This window comes from Balaenoptera ricei, chromosome 17 (assembly GCF_028023285.1).
Source record: "Balaenoptera ricei isolate mBalRic1 chromosome 17, mBalRic1.hap2, whole genome shotgun sequence".
In the NCBI taxonomy this organism is placed as follows: Eukaryota; Metazoa; Chordata; class Mammalia; order Artiodactyla; family Balaenopteridae; genus Balaenoptera; species Balaenoptera ricei.
This window is the reverse complement of record NC_082655.1, coordinates 25,837,871-25,856,691: the sequence shown is the minus strand read 5'-3', so window position 1 is coordinate 25,856,691 and position 18,821 is coordinate 25,837,871. Positions and strand designations below refer to the sequence as shown.

Genomic DNA, 18,821 nt, shown 5'->3' with positions numbered 1-18,821 from the left:
TCTATATCATTATAAAGTTTTTATCATACTTTGCATCAGGCATGACAATAATTAAATAATGTTTGTTCAATTCACACTTAATGATTTATTTATAAATACATACTTTTTTCTGGCCTAATAAGAACCATAAATATTTTTACTGTTAAAGTTTAGTCTTCAATAAACTTCAAAGTTTATTCCCACTTATAGGTATATACTCATGAAGGGACCATTATTATGAATAGTGTTATTCTGTGGATAATCAGTTATACATTATTTTTATTTTTGAGAAGTGACCAGACTATATAATATTCAACTGCCTTTTATTTCCAGAATAGAGCAGATGGGCATATACCTTCTAGCATGAGTTCAGCAACTAAGAGCTAAACTCCCTTCAAGCTGTGTATGCATTGTAGTCCCCTCATATGATCATAATAAGTCCCGAGAGGCTCTCTCTATTGGAAGACCCATAGTTCACAGAGGGCCAGATTTCCCAAGGTGCTTTTTGAAAATAAATATAAACCACACATGTATCTCTTTTATTTTGGAAAACATTGCTAAAATGTAAATTAAACAATTGGTGCAGAATACCTCAGGGTAAAGCTGAAATGTAATAGGTTGCTCTGTGAAAAGATGTATCTTACCTTAAATTCATATGTTAATTTAGAAAGTAACTTATGATACTTTAACGTTCGTGGAGAAGGTGGCTAATTTATGCCGTATATAAACAACCATTGTTAAGTCTTCCACTGTAGATTTTTGGTGCATATAAATTGACATCCCCTATCAGCTAAAACATCAGCTGCCAGGAGGTCCCCTTCCGTAGCACAAGACTGTATATATTCTCTCTCCTTCATGTAAATAATATATTTTGTTAAAATAATATAGATATCACTACTGTGAGTCACATTTATTAAATATTATAATTAGAAATACTTAAAACATACTTGACATCATTTAAAATAGCCTTAATACAAAAACAATGCAAAAGAGAGCATTGTTTAAACTAAAATATATATCCAATTATGAATTTCTTAATATTGTATCTCATTGAAATTACATTAAGATAAATGGAGACTAGACTGATTTAAACTCTCTGGGGACATTGCTTTCAAGTTAGCAAAACATCTCCCCTTACCTTCAAACGTCTACTTCTTTGCTCCAGTTTACTACTGTTTACAACACTGGAGCATATCCACCATTTGCTTTATGTAAATGCAAAATGGTATTCCTTCTAGAATTCATGTTAGCAAGCTTGTGTATTTGTGATGTTTGACTATAGCATTTTTTCATTGTTCAAATGCTTTGCACAACTACTATGTACTTGCAAACAAACAGAAATAAGATACGGTCTATCTTCAAGAGGGAGATGAATAGATAGTTATGAACACAAGCAATGGCAACTATGCTCTGGTGTGAGCTCTAATAGAGGTAGGTGCTGGACCTATGGCTTTTTAAATAAAGACCTACTAATATAATTATTTAGAGCAAGTCAGGACTTAAAAGCTTTACTTTTTCAGTGCTAACAGAAATCAACAGAGTCAAAGTATATAATATGAATTACAAATGACAGAGGAATAGTTTTTACTATCCAGGACCTCCAGTTATATGGCAATTCATTTTGGGGGTGCACATTTTATCTTGAAAATTCAGACATGTTTGTTTGCCTATGGCAGAAATAAACATAAAGACTACTTTATTAGCTTTAAGGAACTAGACTATTAAAGAGGTAACATTTTTTAAGAAATAGGGAGGTTGATAGGAAAAGACAGATCCTGGAGACCCTGAAGTGGGGGATGGAATTTTCCTACAGATGAGAATTTTGAGGGCCAGTCCAGAAAATTAATTAGGTTGGATTTGGAGAGCATCATAAACTCAGTACTAACTTTGTAAAGAAATACCATCTGGAGTATAAAAATAAGACCTCATGAAATTGTGTGTAAGTGGGCACTGGTGTAGTAGCTGAGGATGGTGGGGAGTAGTTGTAAGGTCCAAGGAGAAGAATTGTAGTTCATGGAATGCTTATGTATTTCTCTCTGCCTGTACTCTTATATTTTTATTTGCCTTTACTCTTATTGGAGGTAATAATTTATGCCATTTTATGCAATTCATTTTAACAATCTGATTCTCAATTTTGTCATTTGTAAAATAGGGATAGCAATACTTATCTCATAATGCTATTAGTTAACATTTTGTTGCATTTATAAGTGTGTCTGCTAAAGGGAAAGACAGAGATACTATATTGAAAGAGTTAATCATTGTACCTAGAATAAAGTATTACATAATGAGTAATCAATATTGTCCTGTTTTAAAAAAAAATTGCATTGGTGTCCCTTTTCCTATGGCAGCATAAATCTTAACTTTTTGGAAATAATGGGACATGGAAATTGATCAAGATAGGAAACAGGAAGGGAAGTATATTTAGCTGAGATATGGCAAGTAGGTTTTATCTCAAGTGCTAAATTACATGGATTTAATAATGGCTACCTGGAATGTTATGTAGAGAAAAGATTGTGAAGTCAAGTCCAGTTTCCATGAGAAAGAATGCTGTAACACATTAGCACCATCTGCCCTGAGTGTGGTAGTATTTGTGGCATTCTTCCTTTGTCTGTTATCCTATGGATCTCTGGAAATGTTTTATTAAATACTAATTCACAATAGAACCTAGCTTTACTGACTTGCTTACAGTTTTCTTCTCTCTTTCTTTTTCTCCCTCTCCCTCTCCCATTCTCCCTCTCTCCCTCCCTTCCTTCCTTCCTCCTTTCCTTCCTTCCTTCCTCCCTCCCTCCCTTCCTTCCTTCCTTTCTTCCTAAACAGGTCTTGTTTATAAGCCTATCACCTTGCAGATATAAGTAGCTACTCCTAAAGAGCCAAGTTCTCATTTGTAAAATGCAGGACATGAATGTGTCTCTAAGGTTTCTTACATTTCAATAATGTTATGATTCTAATTATGTCTTGACTTAAAATAGAAAACACCTCCTTAAGCAACTCAAAATCAATCAGTTAAATAATTATCAAACAATTACAATGTGTAGGCATTATTCTAAGGCACTCATTGTATAGTGGTAAATAAACCGAGTTCTTGCTCTTAAGAAACCTGTATTTTAGTATATATGTAGGGATTTAGTGGCATCAATGGGAGTGTGTATATTAAATAAATAAGCAAATAACTGAACAATAAAATATCAAGAAATTATATGACTGATAAAAGGAGAAAATTTTGATAGGATAGAAAAAGCAAAAGGAGTAGAAAACTCAAAATAAGATCAAAAAAGCGAATAAATATAAATAAAGTAAACTCAATACATCAAAAAAATGAGAAAAATACAATATATATGTACCTAAAAATAGGTTCCCATAATATATAAAACAAAAATCATTAGAATTTTAAGAAAAAATAAAAAATTAAGAACTATAATAGATTTCCCCAACTATTTCAATAATTGCTAGGCCAAGCAGATTTTTTAAAAATGGCAAGGGCATAAATGTTTGAGAAATATAATTAGAGAGTTTGATTTAATGAATATATATAAAACACTACACCCATAAATTAAATGACACTCTTTTCTCCAAGCATACAGGGAACATGAATAAAAACTGACCATATAAGAGGTCACAAAACAAATCTTAAGATATGCCAAGAATTGGAATCATACATATCTGACCACAGTGCAAATAAATTAGAAATTCATAATTAAATATAGATTGAAATTTATTATTATAAGACTTGTAAGCACTTCTAAGTAACTCAGAGAAAAAATCAAAATGTAGTGCAATTAGAACAAATTTAGAATTGTACAATAATAAATCTCTACATATCCAAACATTTGCAAAGCAGCTAAAGTGGTACTTAGAGGAAAATTCATAGCCCCCAAAAGCTCATATTAGAAAAGAAAAAAATCTGAAAATTAATAAGTATTTCATAAATTAGAAGAAATAAAAGCAAATCTAGAGAAAATAAAAGGGAATACATAATTTAGGTAAAAGCAATATTAATAAAAATACTAAGCAATGTTAATAAAAAATACAGCAACAGAAAAAGTAAGAGAACACTGTGAGCATTTTTATGTCTATACATTTGAAAACTTAGATGAAAATAACTAGTTCTTGGGAAAAGGTTTTCAAAAAATCTAAGATGAAGTAGAAAAACCTGAATAGATTTATAACAACTAAAATTCTATTTCCTCAAATCACCAAGACCATAGTTTTACAGGGAAGTTCTAGCAAACATTTAAGAAACAGATGATCCCTATCTTACACAAGCTATTTTACTTTAGTGAGAAGGTTCCCAAAGTTAGGCAGTTGTATCATTTTGGTCAAGACTAAACAAGGACACTACAAGGAAGAAAAATTATAGACTAATTTCATGGCAATAGATCAAAGATAATACACTTTTTAACAGATGGTAATAAATCTATACCATAATTACAGAAATTTAATATGTTAGTATACTCTAATCAGCAAAAATAATTAAAAACAAACAAACAAAAAATGAACAGATTGGTTTTATCCCACAAATGTAAAGATGTTTCAATGTTAAAAATATATATATAATTTACAACATTAAGAACTTCACAAAGGAAAATTGTGTGATATTTTTAATAGTTGATGAAAAAGCAGTTGATAAAATTCAATCCCTTTGTGATTAAAAAAGTTTTAGTAAACCACGAATAGAAGGGAACTTCCTATAATTGATAAAGTATATCTCTAGGTAGTAACATTTTAGATAAGAGTGTTCTCTGGAGCCCACTCTGAATCAAGTCTTGCATATGACTTTGGGCTGACTATTTAACCATGTTGTGCTAAAAGTTCTTCACTCATAGAGGTAAATGATTTTTATATGTAATAACTTTGAAATGTCCCTGAAAACAATGAGTTAAAAAATGTTAGTCCTCATTAACATTGCCCCTAACCAATAGCAAATATGGTTAAAGGTGAAACATTAGATGTTTCTCTTTAAAGTTAGCAATGACACAGGATAATGTCTATCACTGTTTTAATTTGACATGGACTGATAGTTCTACCCAGAGTAGGTGGGGGAGAAGTATGTACAGACTAGAAAGAAACATAACTGTCGCTGTTTGCATAGAAAATCTCCCCCCAAAAAAAAACTCTAAGAAAAATTATGATAGCTAATGAAAGAATGAAAGAGTTAAGCAAGTTTGCTAGATATTAGGTAATTGCAAGAATACACTGTGGCCTTATTATTAGCAGCAACCAGTAAAATCTAATATAAAAAATCACTTATTTACAATATCATTTATTTACAATCACTTATTTAATTACAATTTAAATATCATTTATTTATCACTTATTTCCAATTTACAATGGAAACTATAAGACATTTAAAATTTAGATGAGAAAAATTTTATTGTAAAAATTATTGAAAGACACTGAATAAGACATAAGTAAATTGAGAAATATGCCATATTAACAGATGGGAAAATTAAATACCATATATACTACAATTTATTCCCAAATAATTTATAAACTCAATACAGTCCCAAACTAATTGAACAGGTAGAACAGGCTTAATTCTAAAATCTAAATAAAAGTTCAAAAGAGTTAATAAACACCAAGACAATTTTGAAGAAGTATAAGGTAGTATACTCTGCCTACCTCATATAATGTCTTATTTTAAAGCTATAGTAGAAAAATTCAGAGAAGTCTTGTCCTGGAGACAGAAAAATATGCAGTGGAACAGAATAGAAAATTCAGAAGCAGTTATATAGAAACTTGATATTTGACAGCAGTAGCATTATGGATTCCTTGCTTACAAAAAACAAACAAACAAACAAAAAGACAAAAACAAAAAATTCCACAAAGATAAGAGAGATTAAAGGTGAAAAGCAAAGCTTTAAAACTTTAGAAAAGAGTTGAGGAAACTGCCTTTATGACCTAATAATAAGGAAGGGTTTTTAATCAAGGCATAAAAAGCACAGACCATGAATAAGAGGAAAGAGTAACTATTGATACTGAGTTTTTAAATGTTTATACAGCAGAAGAAACTGGAAATAAAGTGAAACCCTTGTCAAAGATGGTAAGATTTTTACTACAACAAAGATAACAGATAAACAATTAATATACACAATATAAAATGTATTTCCTATAAATAAAAAAAGCAACAGATTAGAAAAATGTGCATGATAGAAATACACAGTTTATTAAAAAGGAAACTTCAGCATGCAAAATAGGAAAAAGATGCTCAACTTAAGAGTAAGTAGGGAAAGGCAATAAAAATAACAATGAAGTAACATTTAATACCCATGAGATTGACAACTCAAGTGTGACAAGAGCACCGGTTTTTCAAAAATGTGGAGTTTCTTGAAATCACTATCTCAAAAAGATATCTGCATCCTCAAGTTCAATGCAGCATTATTTATAATATCCAAGATATGAAAACTACTTAAGTGTCCATCAATGGATGAATAATAAAGAAAAATGTGGCATATATAAATACAATGGAATATTATTCAGCCACAAAAAAGAAGGAATTCTGCCATTTGGGACAACATGAATGGATCTGAGAACACTATGCTCAGTGAAATAATTTGGACAGAGAAAAGCAAATACTGTACTCATATGTTGGAATCTAAAAAAAAGAAACCAAACTCATACAGAGAACAGACTGGTAGGTGCCAGAAGCCAGGGCAGGGGAGGTGGTGGTATGAGTGAAATGGATGAAGGTGATAAAAGGGTATGTAGGGGAGCAAAATTTACCACCCTAAAATGTGTCTCTTTGGCATGAGTATTAATCTAGGCTGATTATTTTTAAGAAACAGAAGACTCAGAAAGTCTTTCTTTTTATCTCCCACTTAGCTGTCTAAAGAATTTAGCTAAAGGGTGTGCTCCTAGAATACAGCTATGACCAGAGATATCTGCAAAGAATATAGGCTAGGTACAGTGGGGAAAATGAAGCAGGGCCTAGAGAGCAGAGTCCACTCTTTATCCCCTTGTCTCTGCATAGCCCAGCAAATTTATTTATCAAACATTTGCTTTTCCATCAATGTGAATTTCCTTCCTCCCCTTTGAAGTCCCAAACCACTACTCCCAACATCTTTTGTCTCTAGCTGAAGATGTATATAAGGTGGGGGGTGTTTCAGCCATTTTGGCGAGTTATTCAGTTTTCCTAAGTCTCTCCCATGTATACATGTTATTAAACTTCTGTTTGATTTTCTCCTGTTAATCTGTCTCATGTCAATTTAATTCTTAGACTAGTCAGAAGAATCTAGAACAGCAGAGGAAAATATTTTCCTCCCTGACAGGTACAAACTTCTAGTTATAAGATAAGTAAGTCCTGGGGATGTAATATACAGCATGGTGACTATACTTAACACTGTATGTATTCTGTATTTGAAAGTTGCTAAGGGAATAGATCTTAAAAGTTCTCATTACAAGAAAAAAATTGTAACTATATGTGGTGATAATGTTACCTAGACTTACTATGGTAATCATTTTGCAATATATACATTTATTAAATCATTATGTTGTGTGTACAACCAAAATAGTATAATGTTATATGTCAGTTATATCTCATTAAAAAAATGTGGAGTTTCTGAAATGCTTTCTCTGCTGTTGAGAATATAAATTGGTACAACGTCTTCTGAGAGTAATTAGGGGATGTGTAGTTAGATTCAAGAGGGTCAGACCCATTGATCCAGTAATCCCACTCCTAGGTATACAGATATCTTAGAAAGACTCTCACAGATATGTTCAAGAAAGCATGCAAAAGAATGGTCATTTCATCATGGTTCATAGTGGAAAACTGAAACAACCCAGTGTCTATCTGAAAAATTTATAAATTGCCTGTGATACAGTCATATGATGGAATATCATAAAGAAATTAACAAACTAAATCTACATGTCTCTATCATTGATATATATCTCAAAAACAATGTAAAGGGAAAAACAATTTTCACAAGGATATGTACATGATGAAAATAATTTTTTTATGAAAATAGGATGAAGGAAGTGTACATGATGGAAAAATATAAAAATACGTACAGGGCTTCCCTGGTGGCGCAGTGGTTGAGAATCTGCCTGCCAATGCAGCGAACATGGGTTCGAGCCCTGGTCTGGGAAGATCCCACATGCCGCGGAGCAACTAGGCCCGTGAGCCACAATTACTGAGCCTGCGCGTCTGGAGCCTGTGCCCCCAACAAGAGAGGCCCGCGCACCGCGATGAAGGGTGGCCCCCGCGTGCCGCAACTAGAGAAAGCCCTCGCACAGAAACGAAGACCCAGCACAGCCATAAATAAATAAATAAATAATTTAAAAAAAAATTTTTTTTAAAAATACGTACAAGTGTACATACATGGAAAAGATAAGCCCCAAATTCAGAATTAGGAGGGTACTATCATGAAAGAAACAAGAGTGTCTGAAAATGACCTTGACTGCTCATTATACTTTGTCCAGATAGCCAGTTAGTTGGGTTCTGGTGTATGGTATGGGGAGCCTCTTCCAGTGGGAGAGTTTTGGCATGTTGCTCAAGTTCAACTCTCCATAAGACCAATGCTTCCTAACCCATAGTCACAAAGTCTAAGCTTTCCCATGATCCCCTGCTTTGGAGCAGCTAGTATTTTCAGACAACCCCAATAAATAGCTGGCACCCTAAATCCTTACTGTTTGGTACCAAATAGCTCATATATTCTCCCACTAAGCAGGCCATTTTCTTACTTTGCTCTGTAAGATGAGAGACCCATAGAGGGTTCAATCTTTCCATCAGAATGAAATCCATGCCATGTCAGTGTTGAGCAGATACCTTGCCCTGGCAAGCATTTCCAAGTAATGATGGACATATTGGAGAACTCCAAACATCTGTTTCCTGCTGACTTGTTTTTCCTTTCCCTAAAAAAGCCTTTCTTAACCCATGCCATGCATGCCATGGGAAGTTGTGGAATTTATCTTGATTTCCTTTGACAGCCCTGAGGAAACAAACCCTTCTTCCCAGTGCAAATTCAGAAGGAGTTTCAATTGTATATGTAATATTATATTTCTTAAAACAAGAATAACAAGATCTGAAGCAAATATGGCAACATGTTTGTCAAGTTGGATGGTAAATACTTTGAAGTTTGTTTTATTATTCTGTATAATTTTTAGCTATTGAAAATATTTCATAATTTAAAAAAAAAAGAAAATCCAAGCAGTAAGTAATAAATTCAAAGTATGCATTTTCAGAACTCAAATGATCCCTTTATCAGTATGTCCTTTATGGACTCAATTACTGAAAAATAAATTTTAACTTTAAACAACTAAGATCTAATCTGTCCTTATAGTCATTGAATATAAAATTTAATAAAATATATTTATAAATATCCATAGCATTGTAATATTGATTCATTTAAATACTTGCAGAAATATTCTAAAATATTATAATCATCATCACACTTTATTTACCCTATTCTGAATATTGACATATTTAAATATTTTTAGACATTTTCTGAAACATGATTGTCAAAATACTTTGTGAGTAGTACACTTAGTGAGTATTCTCTTTATCACTGAGAGTAGTCTCTGAATACCTGATATTTGAGTGAATCTTCAGCTTCCAAAAAATGACTTTGTTTTTTAAGAAATATTTTGTGGTCTCAGCCAACTCCTGCAGTATACTAATTGCTTATTTGTTTGCCTGATACATTTCCTTTGGTAGTAATTAGGAAAATGCTAATTTCCTTCTCACTCATAGGAAAAGTCTACAGTGAGAGCTCTTTTGTGAGCTGAATTGTAGGTAGTCTGCATTAAGAAATGCATATATTACTAACATCTGACAATGGCCAATACAACATTATTCTCCTGTATAAAATGTTCAAAATTTAAATCATGATGCTAAAATCAAATGTTCACATTTACCTTTATATTCTAAATGAAATCCAGTGTAACTAACAGATCCATCACTCCGAAAAGCCAAATGCATGGTATTTGAGCTGCTTTCTATTCTCTCTGGTAACTTGCTGTCTTGAAAACTTCCAATCAGTGGGCTATTACTGTCTGGTCCATCATATATATAGAGGAAGTCATAGTTTGGTTCTATGCTAAAACTAAAATGAAAGAAAGAGAGAGAAAGAGAGAAAGAAAGATAGGAAAAAGTGGAGTGGTTATTAATAAGGTATTAAGCATAATAGTCACATAATCATATATTAATTCAACCAATATCTTTAAAAATAACAGACCCTGTCAAAATAAGCTCATTTGAAAATTCACCTGGCAACAGCACACTGAATATGCATATCAAATCAGCACTGGAAAAGAGAAAAGACACCTTGATATTTTCAAATATTTCTAAGTTGGCATTGTGTCTATAGGGAATAAAAATGACTTTAAGGCGTACAGTTTATAAGCTGATGAAAGGATACAGGATTTGGAGTCAGAGTTTAGGTTCAAGCCTTGCTTCTGCTTTTGTTAGCTACATATCCTTATGTAAGTTACTTTATATCAGTAAAATGTGTAAGACAATAACCATTTTTTAAAATTTTTCACCCAGATATTTTACACCATAAAAATGCAACCTCTTTTTTCTTTGTCAGTGGTACTATTTGCCTTGAACTTCAACATTTAAGAGCATTTTTGCTGTTTTAAAATTCACCTCAACATATCAGATTCAAACAAAAGTTGGAAAGACAAAATTTGCATTTAAATTACTCAAACAAAGCACCACACATTGTACTAGGTATTTTTTTTCCTGAAAGTAAATATATTTTCTTCTTTAGAACTTAGTATAGGCAAATCAAACCAATACACTCTTCATCAAAATTAAATAGTGTGTGAATAAAGACATTTTAGCATGTAAACTATTCAAATCAATATTTGAATATTGCAAAATTTGCATGATAAACTTGCCTTAAAACCTTCAAAGTATGAGAATTGTCCCATAGCGATTATAGAACCCACATACTTAGAAGGCAGAAGACATGTAATCATGTGTCTATTACCTAACTCATACTGTGGCAGAGGAAAGGATGGACTCAAGTGGGTCATTAAGAAAAGTCAAGAAGTTCATGATATAAAATAAAACCAATAAACCTTGCCGTTGTTAAACATCCATCAATGGAGAAACTATTTTGTCAAGTTTTATCACCTCTGCATCTAAACAAAAAACTTGCTAGGTTGGGAGATACTATTTCCAAATCCACTAGATTGATAGAGGTTGTTTCCACAGTTCTAATCCTTTATGCATGCATGTACAAGGAAGAGGAGTCTAGCTAGTTTACTTGCGCATAAATAGTGGTGAAGAAAGACGGATAATGCAGAGGTTACCAAATTCCCATATAAAAGGGACAATGCAACATGAGAAAACTGGGGGACCACCATATTGTTATATTTTGTTTTAATAGTAGCTTCACAAGTCTGATTCAGTTAATTACTCTTGAAATCTTTCAGTGAATATGAGGCCTGAATTTTGGTAATGTAGCAGAAGTCAGCGGTTAAGGTCTTATTTCATTACTTACTACCCTTCGTCTGGGGTAAAACACAACTTTCTGAAAGTCATCTCTTTTATCGTTAAGGTTCGATGAGAATTACAACTTCCTTACCTATCTCACTATTGGAAGAATCACTAGAAACAAGTTCTTTGTAAAGGATATAGTAAGTATAGTCTAAATGTACTATCCTTGGAAGGCCAAAAGCCTATTTAACAATAGTAATTTCAGTACTTTTTTTTTTTTAATTTCTAGTTTGGGTTTAAATAAATAATTCAAAATATTGATTTATAACGTCTCTGAAAATGAGAATAAAACAAAAAACAGTCTTTTTCTAGGAACCTTTAGAATGTTAGCTATACTGATTATTTTTCCTAAAAAACTGGAAAGATAGTACATTCCAATAGTATGCTCTATTTTACAAAGTGCTTTCATAAATATTAACTTGGTCTTGTCAATAATCCTCTGGTATAAGGAAGAGATTATCATTTCCATTTTCCCAATGAGGCCCTAAAACGTCAGTGGTCTCCCTAAGATCACATAATAAATGACACAGCTGGAAATCAACTTTTGGTCATGCACTTCATGTAATACAGACTTCTACCACTCAGTTATTAACTACAATAAAATTTTTAAGTAAACTAAGCCCTGTATCATACACCCTGACATTTCTAATGTTCGTATTGTCATTTCCTCTACTGTAAAAATGGGAAAAGCAGCACTTACTTCAGGAAACTGTCTTATAACTGGGTCCTGGCATATAACTAACATTGTCATCATTGTTGCTTTGTTATTACCAATTATCAATGTATCGCTACAAATTATAGAAATAATTCCATATATTTTTACTTTTTAAATTTTTCATGAGTTTGAATTACCCTTTTTTTAGTTTTTTTTTAAACCTGGCTTCAATATATTAGAAAGATTTTTCAGTTTAATATTTTACATAAATACCAAGCACCTTTGACATGCTAGCAGAAGAAGGGGCCTGTGTTACTAGAGCCAACAGACATCAGTCTTGGACACTGAAGATCAGGAACATTTCTAGTTAGAAACTCTTTAAGTTGCTGGTACCTAACATTCCCATTGAAATCTTAAGGAAAAGAGTTAGGCCAGGTTTTGTGAAACAGCTGTTAGCTCCATGTGAGGAAACAGAGGCTCATTCATATAAATAACTTACCCATGGTAACACAAATAACAGCGGCAGAGCTGGGGCTCAAACTCAGTGGTTTCTCTGCCACGCGGGAAACTGCATCCTCTACTACTTCAGTACTAAGCTAACCCTGCAGCCGATACTGCTAAATAACAAATGTAAATTTTGGAACACCTCATGTTAAGTTCTATCAGGAGACAAGTTCTGCTGAGAGAGTATAGGAAAATGACCCATCAAATTCTTGTCAGCTTGACTGAATGAGACCACCAGGAAGGACAGTAGGTAGAATATGTATCTTCCCAAGTCCAGTGGTGGTGCTGCACCTATGGGTATTTAGATACTTCAAAAAAGTTTTGGGTGGTACACATATGGGAGAAGAAATTCCTTGAAATACTGACCTTTTAATCTTTAAGTTTAGGAAAAACAGAATTTTTTGAAACAGTGATGGTAAATTCAGGGAGGGAGGAAATGTTATAAAGAGATAGCATTTCAAGAGTCAATAAACTACTCAACCTTTAACACGTCTCCTCTATATGGGAACTGGTGAGAGATGCTCACTCATCTGTAGTTCTGTAGCCTTCAGAACTACACTGGCATCTATGCTACTATACAGGGATTTTTAAACTGTTTATTACAAAATATTAGCATTGAAATCGGTAAAAAAACAAAAAAAAACCTAAAAAATGTCATGTAGAGAAATAAAAATTTGCCTAGTGAAATGCTAAAGCAAAAGAGCAAAAAGATTTTTAGAATGTGGAACTGTATGGGAACTCACCTGATAAATGCCAAGGAGATAACATAGTCTGCGTTCACGGTGATGGTCCAGCCACAGTCCCTGCTGTGGGGATATGGGTGAGGGAAGTTTGGTGAAAGAATAAAGCCTGAAGATCCTGTTAAATTGCCTCCACAGGGTGCTTTAATTTAAAACAAACAAACAAAACCCCTTAAGTGATTAATAAAATGTATCATATATCCGTATTTGTGAAAACACTTATCTAAAAAAGTTTAGGAGGTTTTGTACAGATGATTTTTTACAGTACTGGATGCTTAAATACTGCATTATCTTTCAAGAAAGACAATTAAAATGCTAAATACATACATACATACATTGAATTTAGCTCCTTTACTGGCTTCAAACGATAAGAAAAAGTTATATTTATATTTGTTTCCCTTGCTATTAATATTTTGTTTCATGTAGAAAAGCATTAAGAAGAGGAGTAAAAATGGTTTCACCCTGGGTACTAGGAAAAAATCTGAAGGTTACTGCAAAAAAGATAGAAACAAAACAAAGCAAAACAAAATCTCGAATAGTAAGTGGAGTAATAGAATACGACGTATTTAGCTCATTTTCAAATCTTCCCTGCTACCTTTATACAGAGGAAGAGGCGTTCATAATGGTTAATGAGTGAAAATGGATAACTATCTGAGAATCTATAGCACTTTACTCCTATACTGAGTGTTAGGATATTCTTAAATTCTAGTTGCCTGACTTGTTGATGAAAACAGACAGTTGTTATTATTGTGGCCCAAAGGTTTCTGTAACACTTCAAAGGAGAGTCTCAAAAAATTGTCAGAGAAATTCAGAGATTAGACTCTTCACGGGATTATTGTCAGAGTCTGTTAAACACAGCTTGATCAGAAAATAATATATTACACAAAGTTGGCAGCTGCAGAAAAATAGAGAGATTAAGATATGGAGGGCCCTGGTGGGGGAGTGTGACAGTGGGGATGTAAACATCGGTGTGGGCACCGAGAAAGAGATTGAGACTGAGATTGGGATTCTCACGATGTAATGATGTCTCCTACACATAATCACCACATCATCATTGTTATCTGAGTTTTAAAATTATAGTTTTCCTCAGATAAATTTTACCATTCAGTTGTAAGGCATACGGAATTCTTTTGACAGCATAAAACTGGTTTTGGAAGGAGGAGAATTTTGGTTCTGGTAACATTTCAGATATTTGTTCTTTGCCTGGGCCTAGATATGTAATATCATCATTAGAATTTGGTAATTGTTACCATCTTAAATAATGGCTGTCTGCTATTATTGATACATTTCCCCATGACCCTCTGCTACCTTTGTCTCAGTGCCTCAGTCACAGTAGATGACCTACTCTACTGAGAATATTTATTTGCTTAGCCTTAATTCATTTACCACGACTTACCTATCACCTGTATGTTTTTTGTGGTATCATATCAAATGATTAAACAAACTATCTCAACTTTAGTTCTCCCTATTCAAACTTCAACGCTTCCTGAATATTTAACGAGTCCCTCCTATTAATCAAGATAACACCCTCGACTCAATCACACAATCTCTCTTCCTTCTCCAGAACCTGTGTTCATTTGTCTCTTTTATTCTCTCTGGTTTCCTCCCCTTTGTCCATAGGTGTTCAAGTCTCTTTCATCCTAAAAATAAAACAAAGTTTCCTCTAACCTATTTCCTTTCACCTTTTCTTCAACTGAAAATGTTGAATTTTACCTGATGGTTAAGAAATCCCCTCACCCTTTTGTGTTTGGGCTCACTGTGAAGAACCACCCTTCACCATCTGACTCAGATAAGATTCACTTATCAGGTCTTTGATAAAATCCTTTAAATAAGCCCCCTCACTTTCCTATGACAAGACCAGACATGGACCCTGCAAATTCCCACTCTTTGACTCAAATGATTAGTTGAATTGCTTGACCTCACTGATCAATCATAATAAACTGCTTGTAACCAAACTTTGGTCAAGCTTCTCTCCTTTCTCTAGGTCCTTGAACTCTGGCTCTCCCTCAGTCTTGAGTGAGCACACAACCCCTCCTGAGGATAGGCTGGATTCAGAGTACAGCATTCTGGGCCACCCTTTCATTTCACTTCCCCACACCTGGTTCTTTCCAGCCTTGTGTACTCCTCTCTATAAAAGAAAAATCCCCTTTTCCTAATTCTTCAGGTGCTGGAAGATCTCACCATCACATTGCTCTCCCTATCACAGTAGTGCTCCTACCCACACACTACAAAAATCCTTTTTAGCTTTTAAATGATCACCATCATGAGTTTGGTAAACATCTGTCTTATCATATAGATACAAAATTAAAGAAAAAATTTTAAAAATTCCTTGTGATGAGAACTCTTAAGATTTGCTCTCTTAACTTTCATAGATAACATACAGCAGCGTCACATATCACATTGTATGTTACATTCGCAGTACTTATCAATCTTGAAACTAGAAGTTTGTGCTTTTGAACCAATTTCATCCAATTAGCTCTCCCTGACCCCCTGACTCTGGTAACCAAAAATCTGATCTCTTTTTCTATGAGTTTGTTTGTTTTTGAATTATAATTGACCTACAACACTGCTAGTTTTTGGTGTATAACATAGTGATTTGATATTTCCATATATAACAATAGTAAAATTGTACAATAATTCCTTGTTAATAAAAGTCTCTCCTCACTTATTTTGAATTTGTTTTTTATTTTACAACTACGCCTTTTGAAAAGGAAGTCTAATCTCATTCGCTCTTTTATCACCTATGTACTATATGTACCTGTAGGCAGACTAACATGATTAGCAAAGCAGATCACTGGGAAAAAATAGCTTCTTATGTTATATCTTGAAGAAAAGTACCAAAGTATTCATCCTGAGAAAACTTATCTCAGGCTTAGAATTTTTTTTTATTTGAAATTATATTTAGAGAGACAACAACCTTTTTGTTGCTTAGGGACTCTAGATGTCTTTATTTGGTCCTTTCCACCTCTCCTGCTCTCTCCAGCCATTGCTATTTCCCTTAGCCTCCGAGTCTCCCACACATAACACTCCCTAGCTCACCCTCAAATGACTTTTGTATTGACTAATATAGGAGGGTATTTCTGCCTTTATCTTTCTCTTCATATCTGCAGTCATCCTTAACTGTCGACTTTCACCGTAAATTCACTCTCCTCGTTTTTGGAAATCCACTTCTAATTTTCTTCTGATGTCTTTGTACAGATCTCAGTTTTATTGGCAAGAACTTCTTTCACTTCATCTTATAATTCTGGTATTCTCCTGAATTCCTTACCTAATCGTCTCTAATTTTCACTCCATTACATTCTTCCTTGTTGATCATGTCCGAATTGTGAGTTTATCTTCCACTTACATACTGATAACCCCTTTTTCCTATCATCTCCAACAGATGTCTCTGCTTAATTCTAAACCATATGCTCAAGTGCTTACTGGCTATCTCTACCTGATCACTGTGGGTACATCAAACACAGAATATCCAACATATCCAAACCTCAACTCAAATTTCTCCTGTGTTCCTAGGTTGTTTGGTTAGCACTATCATCCAACCACATACATTCCCAAGCTAGAGGCCTAAGATTCTTCCCTTTTCTTTTTTGCACCCTTGACTCCAGTCTATCAAGAAGCACTACCAAGACTCTACCTCAGTTCCTCATAGATATTTTTCAATCTATCTCTTCTTTCCTTTTCTAATACCACATTTCTAGATCTGACTTTTACATGCCTCCAGAATTATTGCAATATTTTTTGTTTCCCATGCCTCTAGTATAATCTCATTTCCTCCATTTCATCTTCCCAGTGAAAACATCTAATCATACCATGCCCATGCATAAAATTCTGCAGTTATTACACATTGCCTAAAAGATAATGCCCCGACTCCAGTATAGCTTTCGTGTCTTGACCCCTGCAACCTTTCCAATTGCATCAACCACCAATCTAGACACATAATTTACACCCAAAACTATCATTTGCTTGTTCCTTGTATTTACATGCCTTTATGCATCCTATTTGTTTTTCCTGAAATGTCTTCCCTTCTTCCTCTATATAACTTTTACTTATGTCTCAAGATTCATCACTGCCTCCAGGGAGTTTTCCTAGAAATTCTCAGCCTGGGCTCTACTTCAGCTCTCTCCAACACACTCTGGTATACATAGCAACCTGTGCCTATCTCCATCATTTCCCTTACCATATTTTATTTAAATATTACTTTCAGGTATCTGCATTCATCAGTAATCTGCAAGCTAAAGACTGTGTTTTATATGTTATTTTCTATGTGAGATTTAGCATATACTACACATTCCATAAATGTTTGTTGAATTGCTATTGACTTCTTGTATTGATTGTGAAGACTAAAGATGAATAAGTCTGAACGGCAATCTAATTTGTTTTGATAAAAAAAAAATTTTGTTTTGATAAAAGTTATATGTTTTGATAAAAATAATAGCATATTTTATCTTTGGAACTTTTAAAATCATATGTGAAAAATATTAGAAAAATATGTGTAATAGCAAATGCAGTTACATAGGTGTATATATATATATGTATATATGCACAAAAGGCAGGAATGTTTGTGTTTTTTTTCACATTCTAAGGAAGTGGTATCATTTGTACTTTGGGGGATCATGGGGGCAATTTTATTTGTTTGTTTCAGTTCTCCTTATTTTTCACAGGAAACTTTGGTCTTTTTTATCGTTAGCAATTTTATACACATGAACACATCCACATATACGTTTATACGTGTATACCCTTTATCATATAAGATATAGGAAAATCCATTACACATATTTTTAAGTATCTTACTGGATATATTTTGTCATTATACTATTATTGGAGCATAAGATCCTTTAAAATTCTTTTGATTCTATTATTACAATTATTTATTGAGGTTTTCCAGATAAATTTCATAACTGTAGTAGATTTTGAAAATCTATAAAAGCCATTGAGACAAGCTGAGACATTATCTAACATTTGTATGTCCCAAACAACTCAGTAGTAAAGAAAACTCTCTTTGCATTTAATATATTAAACTTTAAATACCATTTGGAAAATACATCTTTTACTTTTATGCATCTAATCATAAAGCATCCAAAATAAGATTCTCTTTAAATCAAATATATTTATGAATTAAATTTTTAGTTAGGTTCCATAGAGTTCTGACACATTAATGATTTGTTCTGCATGTAATTTCTTATGAGACAGTTATACAGGCAACTATTGATAATGATTTTACTATCTTAATTTTTCTCCCCTATTCAGTTTTGTGTCTACTGTCTTTCTCAGCAGCCCACCCATACTAATGTCTTTGTTATTTACCTTCATATTGAGTGCTGTTACTTTCCCTCTGGCAATGTCAAAGTAATCTTCACACTGTCAATTCTGTTAGAATGAATTCTATTAACTTTCTTAAAAATGACTGTCCTTCTGCTTGGTGTTTGCTATAAGGTTGACTACTTCTACATGCAAGCAAAATGCTTTATGCTCCAGGGTCTGAGACATAGACTTACAAAGTTTC

General features: G+C 33.3%; 1 protein-coding gene across 1 annotated transcript in view; it reads right to left on the bottom strand.

Moving 5' to 3' along the window:
• CSMD3 (CUB and Sushi multiple domains 3) overlaps window positions 1–18,821 on the bottom strand; it is a 1,171,706-nt gene that overhangs the window by 270,274 nt on the left and 882,611 nt on the right. The window contains 2 exon segments of the mRNA XM_059902305.1: window positions 9,829–10,016; window positions 13,322–13,460. Of these exon segments, the coding sequence (XP_059758288.1) occupies window positions 9,829–10,016; window positions 13,322–13,460 (327 nt within the window).